This window comes from Microcaecilia unicolor, chromosome 5 (genome assembly GCF_901765095.1).
Source record: "Microcaecilia unicolor chromosome 5, aMicUni1.1, whole genome shotgun sequence".
In the NCBI taxonomy this organism is placed as follows: Eukaryota; Metazoa; Chordata; class Amphibia; order Gymnophiona; family Siphonopidae; genus Microcaecilia; species Microcaecilia unicolor.
Genome location: NC_044035.1, coordinates 142,868,313 through 142,891,120, shown reverse-complemented (window position 1 = coordinate 142,891,120; position 22,808 = coordinate 142,868,313). Strand labels below are relative to the sequence as shown.

General features: G+C 40.0%; 1 protein-coding gene across 1 annotated transcript in view; it reads left to right on the top strand.

The window, feature by feature from the left end:
* GBF1 (golgi brefeldin A resistant guanine nucleotide exchange factor 1) overlaps positions 1–22,808 on the top strand; it is a 573,313-nt gene that overhangs the window by 406,892 nt on the left and 143,613 nt on the right. The window contains 4 exon segments of the mRNA XM_030203372.1: positions 2,316–2,409; positions 14,851–14,869; positions 14,872–15,026; positions 15,583–15,647. Coding sequence (XP_030059232.1) covers positions 2,316–2,409; positions 14,851–14,869; positions 14,872–15,026; positions 15,583–15,647 — 333 coding nt within the window.

Genomic DNA, 22,808 nt, shown 5'->3' with positions numbered 1-22,808 from the left:
CCCCCAGATGGAGGTCAGCTCGACTGTTACTGGAATCACACTACATTGGCTATCAAAAGAACGGCAATTAGGGCAAATTTTCCATTGAGTTCCATATTCCACATTCTCTCAGTTATACGTATTAAAGGATCTCAGTTAAGAGATAGGGCTTTTTCAGTGACAGAGCCTGTGATTTGGAATAAAATAGATTTGGGGATAAGTAATATTGGAGAATTTAAAGCATCTAGTAAAGCTGTAAAGACGTGGTTATTTCCCAAATAAAAGATGGATTGATTTTGTTTTTGATCAGTTTGTGAATATATTGAAGGGGGAGAGTGCAGCATTTTATATAGAGTTTTTGTGTTTTATTTAATTCTAGTGTACACTGCTCAGAAAGTTTTAATTAACTAATGTGTGGTATATAAAATTTTTTATTACTAATAATAGTGTAGTCTGCTGGTGGAATGGCTCGCTCACTGAGTAAGGTTGAGCAGACTAGAATTTTCCATGTTGATAAAGTAGGGAAGGTTGTTAATTACACAACATCTTCCTATGGTGACACTGAACATTAGAGGAACCCTCCAGAGGCTTGCAAAAACACACATGGGTTTTCATTAACTCTTAGACAGGGACTTAAAGAAATACTTGCACCATTTAAATCATGTCCCAGGAATATATAGGAGCATTTGGTTTTGGAGCTACACTAGTCAGGCTGCAACTTCTTTGGAATACCAGTGAAAGAAAGGCACTGTAGAAATATTGTAAGAGTTGAAAATACAGTTTAGCACAATCATTGCTACATTGATAAAGGGCTATTATCTTTAAGTGGAAAGTTGTTTTGTTTTTGAAAAGCTATTGTGAATGTCACATAGTTTACAGATTAAAGTGGGACTGTTTGTGGCTAGATTTCCTTAGATTTATTTTTGTATCCGATTTGGTTATAACAGTGTCTCCCAAGTCCAGTCCTGGAGTACCCCTTGCCAGTCAGGTTTTCAGGATATTCACAGTAAATATTCATGAACATGATTTGCAAACACTGTCTCCATTATTTGCAAATCTCTTTTATGCATATTCATTGTGGATATCCTGAAAACCTGACTGGCAAGGGGCACTTTAGGACTGGACTTGGGAAACACTGAGTTACAACACTAAGGGGCCCTTTTACTAAAGCTTAGCGCCTGCTAAATGCTGCATGTCCTATTTTATGCCTATGGGCCACATGGCACTTAATTCACCCTAATGTCCATTAGTGCACGGTGAGCTTTAGTAGAAAGGCCTCGAAATCTGTGTTGTTTTGTATTTCACAGACTTCCTTAAAATATTTTTCAGGGTTTTTACAGTTTCTTCTGAATTTGAGACTTCACATTTGAAAATAATTTTTTGGATTTTCAGAGACAGTATATGATACAGTAATGCTAGCTTTAAAAAAAATACATTTTCTCATCTGATTTTCAAATGAACTCTCTCCACTGGATTTTTCCTTGAAAATTAGAAGTACCTGAGAAGTGCCCACAGACTTGACATCTGCTTTTTGTGCAAATTGAGTCTATTGAGAAAAGTATACCTGGAGATTTGAAACTCAGATCTCTGCAAATATTTTAATCCACTGGTGCCCAAACCTGGTCCTGGAGGCACCCCAGCCAGTCAGGTTGTCAGGATACTCTCTGAATATTAATGGGAGAGATTTGCATGCACTGCCTCCACTGCATTCAAATCTACATCATGAATATTCATTGTGGATATACAAAAAAGCTGGCTGGCTTGGGTGCATCCAAGACCAGGTTTGGAAACCACTGCTTTAATCTTTAATTCCTCTCACCCTTTTGATACATCTGTTTGAGAACAGGATGCACAGTAAGGTTGGATACATTTGGATACATTTCTTTATCTGCTTAAAACCTTTTGAAAATTGCCCTCTCATGTCTGTGAAGTTTGCTTTTGTGCAATTTTGATATATATATTTTTTATTTGCATAAAGTCTTTATTAAACAATTGAACAATACATTAATGTATCCATTACAGTGAGAGTATAGCATTGGGTCTTAACGATACATTTGCATATGATAACTCCCCTCTCTTCATCTCTCCTCGTCAATAGTTTCAATTTTGATATTTTAATTAAGAGCATATTTTGTGATTGTCATTAGTGGATTTATGTTCATGTACCCACACATTGACTTACATGTTGACTATTTAGGGTGGTTGGGGAAAAACAGATGAAGCTGAATTATCATATCTAGTCATCTGCAACATTTTTAAACCTTTTTGTTAAATAAGTTTTTTGAAAAAGCTCTTCACTATTTCAACATTAATGTTTATTGCTTAACTCCTTTCAGGAAATGTGCAATGATTTCTGCCCATTATGGATTAAGTGATGTATTTGATAACCTCATCATTTCCCTCTGCAAGTTCACAGCTCTTAGCAGTGAAGTAAGTTTTTTCTAATTTAATTTTTCAATATTTTGAATATGTTCATTTCTTCGATAAGACCAATGCAGGAAGATGCAAAGATTAAAAAAAAAGCTGATGTTTCTGATGTTTATTTCCTTAGATTGCATGTCTTTTCTATTTGAGGATAACAAGGCTCTTGAACATTATAGATTTTGGCTGGACAAAGTGTTATTCTCTGTGGAGCAAGAAAGTGCAGCCTCTTTCGTGGGCTGCCTGCTTGGATGCACTCTCCCTAGCTTCATAGTGAATGTTTTTGAACCAATCACATACCTCTCTGAGTATGTCCTGTATTCTTTCAGTTTTTCCTTTTCCGTACTTTGCTTCGGGGAAGGGAAAAGCTTCACTTTCTTCTCTAGCAATTATGGAACAACCGTATACCGAGCCAAAGGGCCTTTCTAAGGCACCAGAAGGCTTAAGAGCTAATACCACTATTCCTGTATCAGATTCAAAGTTCTCGTCAGCAGTACCAAAGGGTCCTGGCACTACTGCATGAAGACCTCAGAGGTCTTGAACAACTCTGTTATCACCTGCAGTTCAGATTTCTGTGGAGAAGCCTGCCAAGCAGCATAAAGATTCTCCTGTGGCTTCTCCAGTAGCGGCAAAGCCAGCTGCTCAGTCACAAATGGCGGTAGTCTCAACCTCGTCTATCAAAACATTTGACGCCTTTGCTGTATTCAGCTCAGGCTACAGTGTTATCTCAGCTGCTACAAAAGAAGCTCAAAAAGGTGAGCAAAACTAAACATGTTATACCAGTCTTAATTCAGTCAGAAATGGCTCCGACATCTGAATTCTCCTCACAAGCTGCTGCTGTACCTACAATACAAACTGCCTCTCCTGCTTATACTACTATGGCAACACAAGCTGCTTTGCTCCTTCTGCAACTTTTCAGAAAGTATTTTGGCAACAGGTACCACAGCCTTGCTTTATGCCACCTTATCCAAGTACAGTCACCCTTTCAATGCAACATACACAATCTCCAGTGTCATCAATGAGACCAAGAAGCCCATCTTTATCTTCACAACAGTGGCACCTTTCTCCCTCAGTCAATGCATGACAACAAACTGTGGATATATTGGAGCTCACTCGGTAAATAACAATGAGGTGGAGGATAAGACTAAGACATTAGTTGGCAAAATAAGCTTTCTGTCTTTGTTTTAAGAGAACTAGCGTGCTGCCATCAAAACCACTATAATCACTGGCTGAAATACCACCACCTTTTCAAAATTTAATCAATACTTATAAAATTCAGTGCTGTTCAATATAATAGCAGCGGGACTGACTTATCTAGTGCTGGTGATCCCGATGGAGCCTCCTGAAATGTTTCAACATATGTGGCATGAATCAGGAACCATTTAATAGTCTAAGCTGTACCATGTCTTGATATCGTAACAAGTTTTTGCCCCAACTGCAGTCTACTATGGAAATACCTCAGATTCATTTTTGATCACATTCACTTCCAGTACGAGGTTCTCATGTTTGGCCTTTCTGCTTTTCCCAGAGTGTTTACAAAAGCTGTGGCAGTAGTAACTGTCTATCTCATAGGGACGGCCCAAGGCAATCTGCTGCCCAAGGCAGGGATGAGATGCCGCCTGCCCCCACCCCATACCCATGCCTGGTGTAGCATCTCCCCCCGCTTCCCCCTTCATTTACCTTTTTTTCCAAAATGCGGCAGCAGCAGTGATTCCCATAAGCTCTCTTTGCTACTGCGTCCTGCCTCTGAGGAAACAGGAAGTTACGTGAAGAGGCCAGTGCCCCCACCTCACGTGGCCTAATGGTAGGAGTTACAGATGTTTTCTCAAATGGAAAGACATTTTTGTCTTTCCCTACTTGGATGTCTGACTGATCTGTGGGCATACCAGGAATGATCTGCTTCAGGCTCTCCACACAACCATGACCCTGCTAACTTCACTGCGGTTCATTATCAACCATCAAAAGTCCAACCTCACTCCATCCCAGAGTATCCAGTTCATAGGAACACATTTGGACACATTACAGGCTCAGGCCTTTCTTCCACAGAAATGCATTCATGCAATTCAGATTCTTGCACAAACTACTCAATACATCCACTTAAATCACCAGGTACCTTTTGAGGCTTCTAGGCCATATGTCAGAGACAGCAGTAATGGTTACTACTTCAAGACACAAAATGAGACCAATGCAGTGGGACCAAAGGAAACACCTTTTGTCCCACAGAATTTCTTTTGACTGCACAAATCAAACAAGGCCTCCACTGGTTGCTTCAAGTTTCCAATTTAACAATAGGAGCACCCTTCCATCCACAGAGGTTGTTTTACAGATGCCTCATCTCATGGCTAGAGAGCTCATCTATGGGATTTTCGCACTCTGGGCCAATAGACATCAGCAGAAACTTCTCTCCACATCAATCTTCTGGTAATATAGGCAGTATTCTAAGCAATCCTTCCATTTGAACTCGTCCTCAAGGGCAATACCACTCTTCTGCAAACAGCCAATTGAGTCACAATGTTGGATTTGAACAAGCAGGGGAGGGATTGGAGCCGTACACCTATGTCTGGAAGCTTATTGCATTTGGACCACTTTTGTAGATCTACAGTCATCTCTTCAAGCTGCTTACATTCTAGGCCCTTCCAGTGCTTTAGTGGACAAACTCAGCAGAATCCTTCCACCACATAAATGGTCTCTTGCTTCAACAGCAGCACAGCAGGTTTTCCATCAATGGGGAACCCCCGTGGTCGACTTATTTGTTTCAGATCACAACTTCAAATGCCAAAATTTTTGATCCAGATTAACTTTGAGCCTCAGTCTTCAAGTGGATCCTTTCAAACTCATGGACAAAGGGTCTATTTTATGCCTTTTGTCCCTTCCCACTAATCCCCAGAGTCATTTGCAAAGTCATTCAGAATGCAGCGACCATCATCCTCATAACTCCAAATTGGCCTTGACAGCTATGATATCCTTGGCTCCTCAAGCTGTCAGTGGAAACGCCTATCTCCCTGGGTGTACATCCACATCTTCTGACACAGCAGGATAGCAAACTCCTACATCCCAACCCCAAAAAGCTAGCTCTGACAGCATGGAAACACAGGGGTTGCTCACTGCCCACCTTTAACAATTCAAAATGTACTTAAGGCTGCCAACAATCATATTCCCTAAAATGGAAGAGATGTATTATTTGATGTGCACAATATGACCTCAATCCTACTTCCATCTCTATACAGACTCTCTTGTCTTATTCATTAAATCTCTCCAACACTGGATTAAAACCATCCTCCATTAGGGTCCTTCTGGCAGCAATTTTTTGAATCGCCATTCAGAGTCGCAGATCACACCACTCTTCTCTTACTCTTTGGTTAAGATTCCTAAAAGATCTAATCCACCTTCAGCTACCAATCAAACCTCCACCTCCTTCACGGGATTTGAACCTAGCTGTATCTCAGTTATTACCTCCCCCCCTTTGAACCTTCCCTAAAGTTTCGTACATGGAAGTCTCTTTTCCTAATAGCAATCACCTCAGATAGACGAGTCAATGAACTTCAATCACTAGTACACTATCCTCCTTATACCAGATTTTTTCCCCACCAAAGTAATGCTATGTACTCATCCTAAATTTCTACCGAAAGTAGTCTCCTCTTTTCACCACAACCAGCACATTATTTTGCTAGTTTATTTCCCCAAAGCCTCATTCATCCTCAGCTAAAGCAACTCTTCACACATTGAACTGCAGAAGAGCCCTACTTTACTATTTGGGCATAGTGCAGTAACATAGAGGAACTTCACGGCTTTTCCTTTCCTTCCATCCATCAGAAATCTCTCTGATTACTAGTATCCAAACGGACTTTGTCAATCTGGATTGCAGTCTGTATAGCTTTCTGCTACCAACCGGCAAATCTATCTCTGCCAACAAGGGTTGGAGCTCATTCAGTGTGGGCTACTTCTGCAGCCCATTTAAGGGGCTTTCCCTTCTTGGATATCTGCAAGGCAGCCATATATGGTTCACTCATACTTTTCACCCAGCATTACTGTTTGAATCTTGCCTCATAAGAACATAAGAATAACAATACTGGGTTAGACCATTGGTCCATCTAGCCCAGTATCCTGCTTCCAACAGTGGCCAATCCCGGTCACAAGTACCTGGCAGAAACCCAATTAGTAGCAACATTCCATTCTACCAATCCCAGGGCAAGCAGTGGCTTCCCCCATGTCCATCTCAATAACAGACTATGGACTTTTCCTCCAGGAACTTATCCAAACCATTTTTAAAACCAGATATGCTAACCGGTGTTACTGTATCGTCCAGTAGCAAGTTCCAGAGCTTAACTATTCGTTGAGTGAAAAAAATATTTCCTCTTGTTTTAAAAGTATTTTCATTGAGTGTCCCCTAGTCTTTGTACTTTTTGAAAGAGTGAAAAATTGATTCACTTCTACTTGCACTGACGCTAGATTTGAACAAGCCATTCTTCAGTATTTGTTCTCCTGATGCTTCCTCTACCCACACATCATTTTCTTGGGATACATAATTTGGGACTCAAACTTTCAGAGCAACCCTTAGCTGGGGACTCGCCAAGTGTGTCTGTATCATCCTGTTCCACTGAGAAAACATAGTTGCTTACCTGTAAAGGATGTTCTCCGTGGACAACGGGATAGTGCAGACACACCTTCTCACCCCCCATCCCCACAAAATGAGGTACAAAAGAGAAAAAGTGCTCAGAAGCACATAAATCTACAACACAACAATATCCACATGACTTCAGTGTATGGAAGGCTTTGTAACCTTACTGCTCCACATCTTCACCTAGACTGCACCTTACATCCTCAGTTTTTCCCAACCTTTCTGTGGCACCCTGGCTGCTCATGGAACTGAAGGAATACAGGACATACTCGGAGTGGGAAGCAGTCAGTCTTATGTGATTGGTTCAAACATTCAGTGTCAAGCTAAGGAGAATGTGTCCGGGCAAGCAGCTCATGGAGAAGGCTACCAAGTGTGTCTGCATTATCCAGTCGTCCTTGCCTTTTGGGGTTCATTATCTGAAAATATGCAGAGTATTGAAATTTAGTGAATTATTAGCATAGCCCAACAATAAAAATATCTGAGAGGAAATCCAAGATGGCATCAAAGCTGTTGGTGAAACCAGAGACAGTTTACTTGGCTACGCTGTGGATGGCCGTGGAGAGTTTGCACCAGGTTTGCTCCTTTTTCGTTTCTATTTCTACAGCTTCTGCATCTAAATTGCAAGATTTGGAGTCTAAGGTTAACTCTTGCACTGCAAGGATTTTATTCAATGGATAAAACTGTGATGGATTTAAAACCTTATTAATACAAGATAAGTCACCAGTACTGAGGAGAATTGAGAAGTTATGCAAAGAAGTTTGAATTTAAGGTTTTGCTGACTCCAGTGAGAGATTTGTTTTATAGATTTTTGCAAACTGTATTGAACTTTCCAGGAGCAGCCCTGCCACCTTTGCAAAAAGGTTTCTATGTGGCTTCTACTGAAAAAGAGTGTCTGATATCCCTTTGGATTTGAACATTTTAGATATTTTGGAATCCGCAGAATCTAAAAGACCTGGAACAGCAAGAGCCACTTTGTTGGCATCTTTTGCTTTTCGTCAGGATAGGGTCTCAGTTTTGAGATTATATTATGACTACTGATACTTCATATTTGGTGGGAGAAAGTGCAGTAGTTTTCTGACGTGTCCAAATGGACACAATCTAGAAGAAAAAAGATTTTGGAATTATTTGTTCTGTAGTAACTGAGATATGTCTTCCTTCCAACTTAATTTTCCTTGCAAATGCTGTGTAGTATAATGCTGTGTAGTGTATCAGAATATTTGGTATATTTTCTGTGAATCTACTCAGGTGAGACTTTCTTGAAGGAAAAGATTAGGGTTAGGGTTGACCCCCCCAGCGTTTGGGTTGTTGACGGGTCTATTTGAGTGAAGAGAGGGGTGGTTCCTACTGTATTTGTATAATTTTCTTTTGTATCCATTTTCCCATAGATTTACTTTTTCATCTGAGTAGGTAGACTGTTTTATTTCTTCTGATTTTTTTAATGACTGTATTCGTTTTTATTAATCCGAGTTTCCTGTCAAAGTAAATTCATATCTTGTAATTTTGAAATGCAAATAAAAAAATATATATCATCTGAACAGAAAAGACTGACTTGAGCCTATAAAAAATAGTCCACGTTTACTAACTCATACTTAATTTAGTCTAATTGGAAAAAACTGGCCGGCTGATTTGTGTTTTTGGAAACCAAACTCAATTTAGTTGTTCAAGGTAGGTTTACAAATTCAGTTGTTACTACCTGTGATCCTCTTATGTTTTTTTAAGAACATGACTGACTTTTAAATACCAAGGAGCAGAAAGTTGTGCTGTTACAGTTTAATCCATTTTTTTTCTATACTACCTTTCGCATGAATACCAGGGAGATCTATAACTTCACATATAAGGGAATGATCTCCCATCTGCATGTATCTTTTAGCTGTGGCAATGAACAAAAACTATCTAAAGGAATGATCTCCCATCCCCATGTGTTTTAGCTGCGGCAATGAACAAAAACAGCAAAGTATTGAAAGCTACCAGATTAGACATATATATTGTGCTATTAACAAGGCACAGTATTTTATAACTGCCTATCGAGATAGAAGGCAGCAGAAAATAGTCTGGGGAGATGACAGTAAAATTGGTCAAGATCTAGAAACATACATGTTAATAAATCTGAGCACAGAGAGAACATGACTAATCTTCACATCATAGATTGCAGATGATGATGAATTGTCTACTACTGTTTACTAGATTTACTGTAAATATGATTTTATATGAAACCTTGACAGCCTTGCTAGTTAGCATTTATATATCAACATGTGTAAGTGTGAGAAGCGTTATTGCAGAAAATCCAGAAACTTCCTTTATTAGTAGACATGTTATACATTCTTTGCAGTGAAAAGGTTAATAAAGATCAGGCCAGAGTTATTAAATATGTTTGCTTTGATAAGTGCTTGGCCTTGGCTTGGTGGTGGTTCTTGTATTTCTGTCATAGCAACTGTGATGTTAGCACAAAATTTGCTGGGTCTGAAAGCTAAACAACTGAGCACCTGAGCCACAGCTAACTCTCATATAGCTGGTAATGATCCAGCTTGGATTAGAGAATACCTGATCTTTCTAAATATATATTATGGCAGTCACTGTGACGAATATTCCTGAAACGCAACTCTCACTTCTACAGTGAGGACGGAGTGCTGTTTGCTTTGGGGGCAGAATAACCTTAAGGGATGGGATAAACTAGACATGACTTGCACATGTCTTTTCGTCTTGTGCCTTTGTGCAGCAGTAGACTAAGAATTTTGCATGCATTATGTGTTGTTTGTTCAGCAGGAGACCAAAATCTTGAATGCCTTCTAACCCATGTACACGCAATATTTAGTACACAGTATTTACTGGGAAGCAACAGTATAGGACAGTGTTGTTGGCAGAAGATCACATTTCCATGATTGCAGCAACACTGGAAGGAAAGGCCTGGTAATCTGCTTCCATATTTTACCACATAAAAATGAATAGTTACAATGAAACAATTTACAGTATATTGCTGGATGATGAGCCCTTTTAGATTGGAAGGTACTCAGTAGACTACTGGAGAAGAGCTGAAGACTTCAGAGTAAAACTGGTGCTTGTGAAGTGGCTGCAGCAAAGGCCTCAGGACGTCTGACTTCTGATGTAGATGTTCATGAAATGAGAGAAACTGCAAATGCATCTTATATATTGGGACATGAACATACAAAGCATTAACTAAGGATAGCTGGATGTGATCAAAAATGAAATGGAAAGCACATAAATTGGTCTGTTGGGTGTCAGTGAACTGAAATGGACTGGCATCTGTCACTTTGCATCTGATGAAAACATCGTATACTATGCCAGAAATGAAAGACAAACTAAAAATGGTGTTGCTTTTATAATTAAAAAGAAGTTTGCAAGAACTGTAGAGCAATGGAATGCAGTCAGTGAACACATAACAGTAATTTCTATTTGTCTACAAGAACACCTATAAATATGACTATTATCAGGTATATGCACCAATAACAGATGCAGAAGAGGGCAAAGTTGATCAGTTTCACAAACAAATGAAATCAACAGAACATGCAAACAAGATATACTGTGATAGTCATGGACGATTGGAACACAAAAGTTGAGAAGAAGAAGGCGGCCAAGTGGGTGGAAAAACGCAATAGGAATTAAGCTGGAGAATGTTTGATTGCTGGTCTTGCAGAATTCTATCTGTTCATTTCAAGTACTTTGCTGCAACACAAGTGATGACTGTACACATGGACTTCACACAGTGGCTTGTACAAAAATCAGATTGAGTACATATGTAGAAGTCAGTGATGGAAAAGCTCAATAACATCAACAAAGACAAAAGCTGGAGCTAGTCTGGTACAAGTCACCAGCTTCTAGTATACAAACTCAAGCTAAAGCTGAAAAAGGGCAAGCCTGTCATGAAAGTAACAAAATATCTTGAAAATAACCTTTGGAATTTAAAGGTGGTCTATGAAATCAGTTCACCACATTGGATTCTAATGGAGTACCAGATGAGTTATGCAAAGACATCAAGAAAGTTGTACTAAAAGAAAGGGAAATGTTCGTTCAAAAGGCAAAACAGCCACAGCAGAAGACTGATGAAACTCAAAATTAAATGCTCAGAAACAAACTGAAGCCAAAGGAGAGAGATGTGGTCACACAACTTAGCTGGAATTTCCAACATGCCGCAAGGCAAGAGAAGTACTACAACAAATAGAATCAAAAATCTGAGGAAGAACAAAATTGGCTTTCCTAAAGCTATAAAAGTTACAAAAGAAAATTCCTTCCTTAAATGGAATGCTAAACCTCGCTCAAGGATCCATGTTGAATGACACTGAGAAGATCAAGGAAAGGTGGAAAGAATATACAGAGTCATTATTTATTTAATGTATTTCTATATACTGCTTACTAGTCTGAAAGCTATCAAAGCAATGTACATTCAGGTACTGTAGGATATTTGTCCCCCCCCCCCCCCCCCCCCCACACACACACACAATGTCCCCTATTATAGACATATGCCAGACTGCATGGTTTTTGATCTTTAAACAAAATGTAATATTAGAGGAAACCTGAGTAAACACATAAAATTATGACTTCATTTATTTAATTAACAAAATTAGCCAACACCCATATCATCCATGTGAAAAAGTAACTGCCCCCTTGGCTACTCAATCAACCTTGACCAAATTTAATTGATAATTAGATTCAGCGGATTGAACAGAGCCAGACTTGATTTCCACCAACCTTTCTGAATCAACCTCACTATATATTGAACCTTATCTTGAGAGAAATGTAGTCACCACAAAGTTTTGACAGGAATTCTATGCCACAATCAAATGAAATTCTAGAAGACTTGAGAAAAAAAATAGTGAAATATCAGTCTGGAAAGGGTTACAAAGCCATTTCTAAAACTTTGGGATTTCAGTGAACCACAGTAAGACCTTTCATCTCCAAACAGAGAAGACTTGGATCTTGTCATCAGTGGCTGGCCTGCCAAAATTATTTCAAGGGCACAGCAACAACTCATCCGGTAAGTCACAAAACATCCCAGAACATCCAAAGAACTGCAGGCCTCTCTAGCCTAAGCTAAGGTCAGTGTTCATGACTTCACAATGAGTGTGAGACTGGGCAAAATGGTGTTCATGGGAGAGTAACAAGGTGGAAACCGCTGCTATTCAAGGGTAAGAACATGAGAATAGCCACACTAGGTGAGACTGATGGTACATCTAGCTTATTATTCTGCTTCAAAGAGTGGCCAATCCAGATCACAGCACCTAGAAAAATCCCAAAGAAGTGGAAGATTTCATGCTACTGACCTCAGGGATAAGTAGTGGCTTTCCTTATGTCTACTTTAATGGTAGATAAGAACATATGTAACATAACTCACATTTACAAGAACACACTGATCCACAAGCCTTTTGGGATAATGTTCTATGAATAGATGAGTCAAAAGTGGAACTCTTTGGACAACACAGACCACATTACAGTAAGAGCATCATACCAGCAGTTAAACGTGATGGTGGAAATGTGATGGTGTGAGGAAGCTTTGCTGCCACAGGATGTGGAAAACTTGCCATTATTGAGGGAACCATGAATTCTGCACCGGACCAGAAATTCTTAAGGAGAATGTTTGGTCATCTGTCTGTGGACTGAAGCTGAAATGAAGTTGGATTATATGACCTGATCCAAAACACAAAAGCAAGTCTACATTTGAATGGCTGAAGAGAAACAAAATTTAAGTTTTGTATTGGGCTTATCAAATTCCTAACTTAAACCCAAAAGAGATCCTATGGGAGGACCTGAAGCAAGCAGTTTATGCACAAAAACATATGAATGTGTCTCAAAGCAGATCTGCACAGAAAAACCTTTAGCTGAAAATTCTCAGGTGGTTCCAAATATGTGTGTTCCTGCAGTTGCATGTAGGTTTAGTTGGCTCTGAAGTGTCTTACCTATTTTATAGTTAATGTTGATTTTAACATCCAGGATCTTTTCTTGAACTAATTCTTTATTCTAAAGGTTAAGCACTATTTAATAGTTCAGGTTGGTTACACATATGCTGGATGGGCACAATTGACTTGATTAGGATATTCTCCCCAGACTGTTTCTGCAATTTTCTTTTTGCAATCCCAGTGGATGTTGAGAGAAATTACACATGAGAGGTTGAGAATATAAGTTTGCCTGGGATCAAAATTTAACAGAACAAAAATTTGGTATGGGGGAAAAGCCAATGAAAAGACTCATTGAGATACAAAATACACTAGAGGGTCCTGAAAAAGAAAATCTTACCAAAAATGTTCCAGTGCATTTCAATGGGAGAAGCAGTTATAGTTTTGCAATATAGAAACATCAGTACAATGACATATAGCATTTAGGGAATTATTCCTTTCAAACTGTGTCTTTCCACTTCTTCTCTCCCAGTCGCAGACACCCACAAACAGAGAAACTGGAAATAATCCCATGAGACATGCGTTGCGTGCTTTGTCCACTAGGCACCTCCCTACTCCCCTTTCCTCCGCTACTAAACACCTATTCTTAATGGCCTTGCTCATTGTTAAAAATTATACTGTTAGTGACCGAATTGTGTAGTGACTGAGCAGTGTAGCTTTCTTAATGATTGCCATGTAGGGTGGCACCTACTAACTGGACAAAGTAGTGTGCTACTGATTGTTTTGTGTACCGCCTCCAATTGATGGAAAAGTACAGTAATACCTGTTTCCTTGGGACAGTGCTACCTTGTGGTTAAATGGAAAAATCCATCCTTTGATTTCCGTTGACAGCCATTAAATGGTTTGATATATTACCCCACTTGGCTTCATGTTTAATCTTTCCAGTCCAACAGAATGTTTGAATACTGCTCCATTAACATCCGCTCCCCTCCACCTCAAAGACACATACAAGACAACACATGCAGAAATGCACACATGTGCCAGTGGGGTTGGAAAGAATTCCATAAGCTGTGCTTTGCATGCTTTCCCCGCTTGCTGAGCAGTTATACCTTCTTGGTTTCTGAATTATTAATAGTCTCCCTCAGCTTCTCATCTCATAATTGCAGCCAGAATCACAGTAGCTCAATTTTTCAGAGAAGTGCTCCATTTCAGTTCCTGGAAAAGCCTGTTTGAAATTCTGTCCCCCCCCCCGACCTATTTCCAGGAGTTGTGGGGCTGGGGTCTGTAGGATCTGTAATGAAGTGTACTTCTTTTAAACCACCTGGCTAACTCGACTATGAGGCGGTATATCAAGTGAATATAACCTTTAACCTTAGCACCTAAGCAGGCAGCTTGATAAATGATATATAGATTGGAAAATTTATTTAACTCAGTATGACATTGCTGTCCTGCAATGGCTGAGGGACCTAAGTCCACTTATGCTGTAAAATATATTAAGGATCTATCTATAATCTAAGTGTGTCCCATCATAATTTATATTTGAGTTCTGCATAGCACCTTCAGGATCCCTAGTATTTCAGAGGCAAATGGCAGTAAGTTCATTGCAGACATACTAAGCAAAACACGTTTTTCCCCTTTCCCCACAAATCAACCAGAATGGACTTCTTGAGTATTTTCAATAGTTTTGATTTCATGAACCTTCTGTTGGCAGTATTTACTTTTTACCTTTTTCTTCCCTCAGATTATATATTATTCTGATCCTATGAACATATTTATAATTTCATATACACTATTATAACTAATACATTTAATATTATGCAGTCATGAACTTGATATGTGATTCTGTTACTGTCAATATATTACTTAAAAGTTTGAAAAAGAATAATTGTCCCACTCTTACTCTCCTACTTTAAGCCTGATACCATTGTATTTGAAAGGGGTAGAGCTGATGGTTCTGTAATTCTATACATCTCATCTTTCTCCTAGTCTGTTGAGAACCTGCCTACTGTTTTGGAAGCAATCTGAAAGCTCAAACTGCTGCCAGGACAGTATTTCACTTAGCCCATAGACATGGAGATATTCTGCGAGAGGGCTGGAAAAACATCATGGACTCCATGCTGCAGCTATTCCGAGCTGAGCTGCTGCCAAAAGCCATGGTGGAGGTAATGACGTACAACTTAATTGTCAGGAGAGAGGGTTGGAAATTGACTGTTGCTAAAAGGGGAAGGGAGCAATAACAGATGATGTAGTTACCGGAACATCTGGATTAGAATGGGTTCAATTATCTGATTTTATTTGATAATGGGAAAGGGAATCTTTTGTTAATTGGCTTAAGATTGATTGGAGTGTGGTATAAATCTGTATTTGCACAAATTGTGTGTAAAGCACAGCCTGTGTTTCTCCCTATATGAGCCTAACCCCTCTTTCCTGTACTTTACTGTCTCAACACAGATTTACACTTTTACATTTTCTTGCTATAAAAATGTAGAGCAAGGCAACCAGGTAGTGGCTGGCTGCCACAAAAGGAAACAGTGATAAGAGATGTGATAATTGAGAAGGCTGTGGCTGGCTGGCAAAGTGAAGCACAGAGTGATGCCATGGATGTCTAGTACAGGAGAGATTACAGCAATGAAATAGAATAGGAGACTCTGTAGGGATGAATGATATTTAAAACTGGAGGTGTAATGTACTTAAATAAAAGTGTGATCTATTATGCAGGTTGAAGACTTTGTGGACCCTAATGGCAAGATATCTCTGCAACGTGAGGAAATGCCTTCTAACCGGTAACAAGCCATATGAAATGGAAAATCTGCATGCTCTGGATGTACTCTCATAGGGCAGCTAGTTATCAGGCAAATTTGAATGGCAGTAAGTTTTCAGGATCAGCAGGCACATCGAGGGCATCTTGGAAAGCAACAAAAATCCTTGTAATCCTTTGGAATGTGGGATGTGCATTTAGGGAGTAATTCTATAACCGTGCACCTATATATAGGTGCCCAGAGGGTGCCTGATAGGCACATATTCTATATTCCTTTATAAAATGCTAGTATAAATGGGTGTATACAATATGCATGTATATGCTGGCACAAGAACTTAAGCTAACCAAAGAACTGGCATATGTATGTGCACTAAGTTCCAAAGTTATGTTCATAAATGTGTGCTCCATCCACACTCTGTCCAGAGACTGGCTGTGTTCACACCCACCTGTAAAATATGCACTATTGCAGATATGTGCATGTTGACAGAATAGCATATACTGTAGATGACAAGTGTGCACATATGCTAGAATTCTAAACATTTATGCATCCTGTGTAAATACTAGCACCAATTTAATTACCCCATTACTGTCTGTAATAATGAGAAAGTTAGATATCTGAAATCACATATCCAAGTGCATTTGTTGGTCGCTCCACTTTGTTTTTGCTCGTGTTCAACATTAAAATATTCCTCACTCTGTTTTACTAACTGCTCAGTGCCCTGACAAAAAGCAGTCATTGTTAAGCTTACTTGTTCTCTATTTTTGCTTGTGTCAGCTGAGGAAAAATACTTACATCTTGGTTTCAAAGATGTTCTACCCTAACCATTTTCCAGATGTAGTTAAAAAAAAAAAAAAAATCAGCCTTTTTTTTCCCCAGTGCCTAAACAGAGCTGTTCTTGTAGCCTCTCGTTTTATTTATTCTGCTAAACTTGCACCATTTTATAACTTGACTGGATAAATATTACATCTGGGAGTGCTAGGGAGGTAAAATTTCTACATGTAATAAGTGACTGCTTCTTGGAGCAACTGGTCAAGGAACTGATGAGAGGGAAACCCATTTTGAATCTGGTCCTTTGTGGAGTGCAGGGCATAGTGCAGGAGGTTGTGGTGTTGGGTCCTTGGGAAACAGTGATCATAACATGATCAAGTTTGAGCTACTATCTGGGATGAACCTGCAAAAGAAATCTACTGTAGCTGCATTTAATTTTCGAAAGGGTGACTATAATAAAATGAGGAAAATGTTTAAGAAGAAGCTAAAAGGATTGGCTGCTAAAGTTAGGACACTAAATCAGATGTGGACGTTATTCAAAAATACCATCTTGGAAGGCCAGATCAGATGTATTTCACCGTATTTGCAAAGGTGGAAAGAAGAGAAAACAGCAGCCAGCATGGTTAAAAGGTGAAAGAGGCTATTACAGCCAAAAGATGTCCTTTAAAGAATGGAAAAAGAACCCAAATGATAAAAATAAGAAGCTACGTAAGTACTGGTAAGTCAGATGCAAAGCATTAATAAAGAAGACTAAAAGAGAATATGAAGAGAAACTTGCCACAGAGGCTAAAACTCACAGTAACAACTTTTTCAGGTATATCAGAAGCAGAAAACCTGTGAGGGAATGCATGGGACCATTGGATCACAAAGGATTAAAAAGGAGCACTCAAAGGACAAAGCCATGTTGGAGAAACTGAATGAATTCTTTGCTTCAGCCTTTACGGAAGATGATGTAAGAGATCTGCCTGTACCAGAAATGGTTTCAACGGTGATGATGTTACAGAGGAACTGAAAGAAATAACGGTGAACCTGGAAGATGTACTGAGCCAAATTGACAATTAAAGAGTAGTAAATCACCTGGACCAGATGGCATACATCCAAGGGTACTCAAAGAACTCAAACATGGAATTGCTGATCTGCTGTTAATAGTATGTAACCTCTCTTTAAAATTGTCTGTAGTACCTGAAGGTTGGAGGGTGACTTAATGTGACGCCGATTTTTTAAAGGGTTGTAGGGGTGATTCGGGAAATTACAGACCGGTAAGCCTGACGTCGGTGCCAGGTAAAATAGTGGAAACATAAAAAATAAAATTACAGAACACGTAGACAAATATGGTTTAATGGGACAGTCAGCATGGGTTCAACCGAGGGAAGTCTTTCCTCACCAATTTACTTTATTTCTTTGAAGGTGTGAATAAGCATGCAGATAAAGGTGAGCTGGTTCATGTAGAGTATCTGGATTTTCAGAAAACGTTTGATAAATTTCCTCATGAGAGACTCTGAGAAAGTTAGAATCATGGGATAGGAGGCAAGGTTCTGGTGTGGATTAGGAATTGGTTATTGGACAGAAAACAGAGGGTAGGGTTAAATAGTCATTTTAGTGGAGGAGGGTGAACAGTGGAGTGCCGCAGGGATCTGTACTGGGGCCGGTGCTATTTGTAATGATGGAAATTGGAACAACGAGTGAGTTGATTAAATTTGCAGATGTCACAAAACTTTTCAAGGTTGTTAAAACACGTGCGGACTGTGAAATATTGCAGGAAGACTTTAGGAAATTGGAAGACTGGGCTTCCAAATAGATGGAATTTAATGTGGACAAATGCAAGGTAATGTACATTGGAAAGAATAATTTGAGTTATAGTTACCTGATGCTAGGGTCCATCTTGGGGGTCAGCACTCAAGAAAAAGATCTAGGTGTTGTAGATAATATGCTGAAATCTTCTGCGCAGTGTGCGGTGATGGCCAAAAAAGGCAAACCGGATACTATGAATTAGTAGGAAAAGATGGTGAATAAGACCGAAAATAGTATAATGCCTCTGTATCGCTCCATGGTGCGACCGCACCTTGAGTATTGCATTTAGTTCTGGTCGCCATATCTCAAAAAGATGTAGCAGAATTAGAAAAGGTTCAAAGAAGAGCAACCAAAATGATAAAAGGGGATGAAACTGCTCTCATATGAGGAAATGCTAAAGAGTTTAGTGCTGTTCTGCTTGGAAAAGAGACGAATGAGTGGGGATATGATTGACGTTTACAAAATTCTAAGTGGTGTAGAACGAATAGAAGTAAATCTATTTTTTTTTTTACTCGTTTCAAAAGTACAAAGACTAGGGGACACTCGAGGAAGTTACATTGAAATACTTTTAAAACAAATAGGAGGAAATATTTTTCACTCAACGAAAAGTTAAGCTCTGCAACTCTTTCCCGGAGGATGTGGTAACAGCGGTTAGCGTATCTGGGTTTTAAAAAGTTTAGACAAGTTCCTGGAGGAAAGGTCCATAGTCTGCTACTGAGACTGGGAAGCAAATTAATTGCCCTGGGATTTAAATTATGGAGTGTTGCCACGATTTGGGTTTTTGCCAGGTGCTTGTGACCTGGATTGGCCACTGTTGGAAGCAGGATACTGGGCTAGATGGACCATTGGTCTGACCCAGTATGGCTACTGTTATGATTCATTGGGCATCCTGAGCAGGATTCAGTGTAAAAGCTGAAAATCAGATAAATAAGACATGGCAACTATAAACATACAAAGCCTGTCAAAGTCAAGACCAACTGTTATCTTATCGTTCTATATAAATTGTAACCTTGTTCTATTCAAACTGTAACCAATTTACACCAGACTCTTGTAAGCCATATTGAACCTTCCTATAGGTGGGAAAATGTGGGATAAATATGCAGAAATAAAATAAAAATAAATATAGTTGGCTAATACCAGAGCTTTTAGTAGACAAAAAGGAAGTGAAACTGTGGAGCCAAGATCAGGAGCCACAAAAGATGAGAAACAGGATTAGTGAGCATTGTGGCTTTTCTCTGCTCTAGGCTCATCCCTTCCCTTCTTTCTCTTTCTATAGGCTGCCAGTTGCACAACACCCCCACTGCTCTGGAATCTGAATAGAAGTGATTACTCCTGCTAGAATTCTGCGCCAAAAAAATTCAAAATTCTGCGCACTAAGTTTGCAAGTTCTGTACACAAGATTTTTTGCAGCCCCCCTCCCTCCTACCCACAGCAACCCTTTTCATAGCCCCCTCCCATCCCAGCATCCTTTTTTTTCTTTTTACCAGCCACCCACAACATGCCCCCCCCCCTTTTATTTTTGTTTTACAGCCGCTCCCTCCAGACACTCCCGCATTCGCTTGAGGTAGGAGTAGGTGCTACAGCGGGAGTACTCTTCGGGGGCAGGAAACAACCCCACTCTTTTCAACTCCGCTGCCATTGATGTCTTGCTAGCGCCTTGCTTTTCCCATGGCAACTGAGACTTTGAGTGGTAGTTTCATGAGATTACCGCTTGAAGTCTGGGCGGCCATTTTGAAAAAGCACGGCACCAATAAGAGAGCCGCAGCAGCGGGGCAAGAAAAGTGGGGTTCTTTCCTGCTCTCCCCTCCCCCTTCCCCCCTGAAGAGGCCACTACACCACCAGGGAATGCACAGGTAGGTCAGACAGCAGTGGGTGGAGAGTCGGGTGAGCGGGTGGGTGGTAGGTCAACTGAGCAGCGGATGGGTTTGTTCTTTGTGGATTCTGCGTGGAAATATTGAATTCTGCGTGACTGGGTAATTCTGGCAGGATTAAGTGGTGGAACTGTTCCAAGCCATTCCCCCCTAATTGTGCTGTCACCTATCCACACTTAATTATTTGTTTGTCCTTGAGATTGTCTAAATCCCTGGTTACTTACTGCACATGTATTAATTTGCTTCTTGAACTTATTATAATTTGTGTTATATTCTGTACATATTATGTTTTATTCACTTTATTGTTTGTTTGTAAGTCACATTGGGTCTGTTTCGGGCTAATGTGGGGTATAAATGTCATGAATAATAAAATAAACTAATGGAAACACTTCTAAAGTGGAGGATCATGAGGTCTCTTAAATCGAATGGACTGCAGGACCCAAGGCAGCATGGCTTCACTAGAGGCAGGTTATAGCAAGTGAACCTGATTGATTTCTTTGACTGGGTGACCAAACAGTTGGACGTGGGAGGGACGCTAGATGTAGTGTACTTGGATTTAGTAAAGCCTTTGACACGATTCCACACAGACAACTGATAAATAAACGGAGTGCCCTTGGTATGGGACCTGAAGTGACTGACTGGGTTAAAAACTAGTTAAATGGGAGGAGACAGAGAGGGTAGCTTCCTCTAAGGAAAGGGATGTTATCAGTGGTGTACTGTAGGGTTCGGTCCTCGGGCCAGCTGTTTTTAACATCTTCATGAGTTTCAGAAGGACTGTCTAGTATGGTTTTGTCTCTTTGCAGATGGACCAAACGCTTTGGTAAGGTGGATACCCCCGAAGGTGTGAATGGTATGAAGAAGGGTCTAGTGAAGCTTGAAGAATGGTCTGATAATTGACAACTAAGATTTATGCTAAGGAATGCAGGGTCATACACTTGGGGTACAAGAATACAAGGGAACGGTACAATATAGGGGTGAAGTGCTTCTTTGTATGAAAGAAGCGCGGGACTTGGGGTTGATTGTGTCTGATGTCCTTAAGGTGGCTAAACAGGTAGAAAAGGCGACTGCCAAGCCAGAAAGATGCTTTGGTACATAAGGAAAGGGATGACAAGCAGGAAAAAAAAAAAGAGGTGATAGTGCCCTTATATAAGTTTCTGGTGAGGAGACCCCATTTAGAATACTGCGTGCAATTCTGGAGACCACACAGATGGAAGATATAAACAGGATGGAGTCGGTCCAGAGGGTGGCTACAAAATTAGTAAGTGGTTTCTGTCATAAAACATAGGGACAGGCTTATGTATACGCTGGAAGAGAGGTGAAAGAGAAGGGGATATGATAGAGATGTTAAATACCTCAGTGGTGTCAATATACAGGAGGCATAAGTACATAAGTATTGCCATACTGGGAAAGACCAAAGGTCCATCAAGCCTGCATCCTGTTTCCAACAGTGGCCAATCCGGTCCAAATTCCTGGAAAGCTTTTTTAAATGAAGGAAAACTCTGGTAAGAGGGTGCATACGATGAAGTTAAGGAGGAATAGACTTAGGAAGAATGTAAGAAAATACTTTCTCCGAAAGGGTAGTTGATGCATGGAATGGCCTCCTAGTGGAGTTGTGGAGATGAGGACTGTGTCAGAATTTAAGAAAGTGTGGGTGGGGGGCGGAGTCAAGATGGTGCCGACACGCCGAGTGTAGCGAGACCATCAGGGAGTTTGCTGTTATAAGATATTACCTTATTTTTCTATGATATGCCACATTCTAAGCGAAAGGGAACTGATAGAGCCTTGCCCTCTCAGGCTCGTACATCTTCCCTGGACAGCGAACACTGGATGGCTTTGTAGTTCGGCGTCCACCCGAGGAAACCAGAGGAGTAGTTCCGCTTGACGTGGGGACAGGGAGCCCAGCGTCATTGGAATGGGAGATCTCTTTGTCTCCTCCGGAGGCTGGTAATCCACCTTGTCCTGCCCCAAGAGGAGAATGCTGTCCTACATCCCCCGGAGGTCAGGAAGACTGAGGGTCAGTGGAGGGGGCCCTTCCTTGGAATTGAAAAATGGCAGTTGAAGTCAGCTTAGGAGGGAAAAGTTATCTGACCCTCCCAAGGTGTAACGCTCGACACTGTTTGGCAGGCTATGGAAAAAAATGCAAGCCCTGATTATAAACTCTATTCAGAAAACAAACAACCTTGTTTCCACCATTGACCAACTTTCTAATCAGTGGAAAAGTTGAAACAAGACTTTAAAGACCAAGTAAAGAGTTCTCAGGATGAAGTTGTAAAAATCAAAGACAATGTTTAGTGGTAATGAAAGATAATACAAGTATTCATCAAAGAGTGAACAAATTAAAAATTGATAATCGACGATTGAACATGAGGATTCTGAATTTCCCCAAACCGACAGGAATCTCACCTTTGGAATTATTAAAAAAAATTCCTTGTTGAAAATTTGAAATTTTCTCCTCAAAATATTCCTCCAATAAATAAGATTTTTTTCCTGCCTGTAAGAAAAGCCAAGAAGGGATTCCTGGAGCTATGGAATTAGAAAACCTCCGAGGAATTGAAAGATATTTCATTAATTCTGGAAGATTCATTATCTGAGGTAACAAAAAGAGCTACTCTTTTGATATGTTTTGTATTTGAACAAGACTTTAATGCAATTCTAAAGTTATACTTCAAAAATACTCAGCAAAAGTTTTGTGGTCAGAAATTATGGATCTTTCCAGATGTTACAAAAATAACACAACAAGAAGGAAGCAATTCCT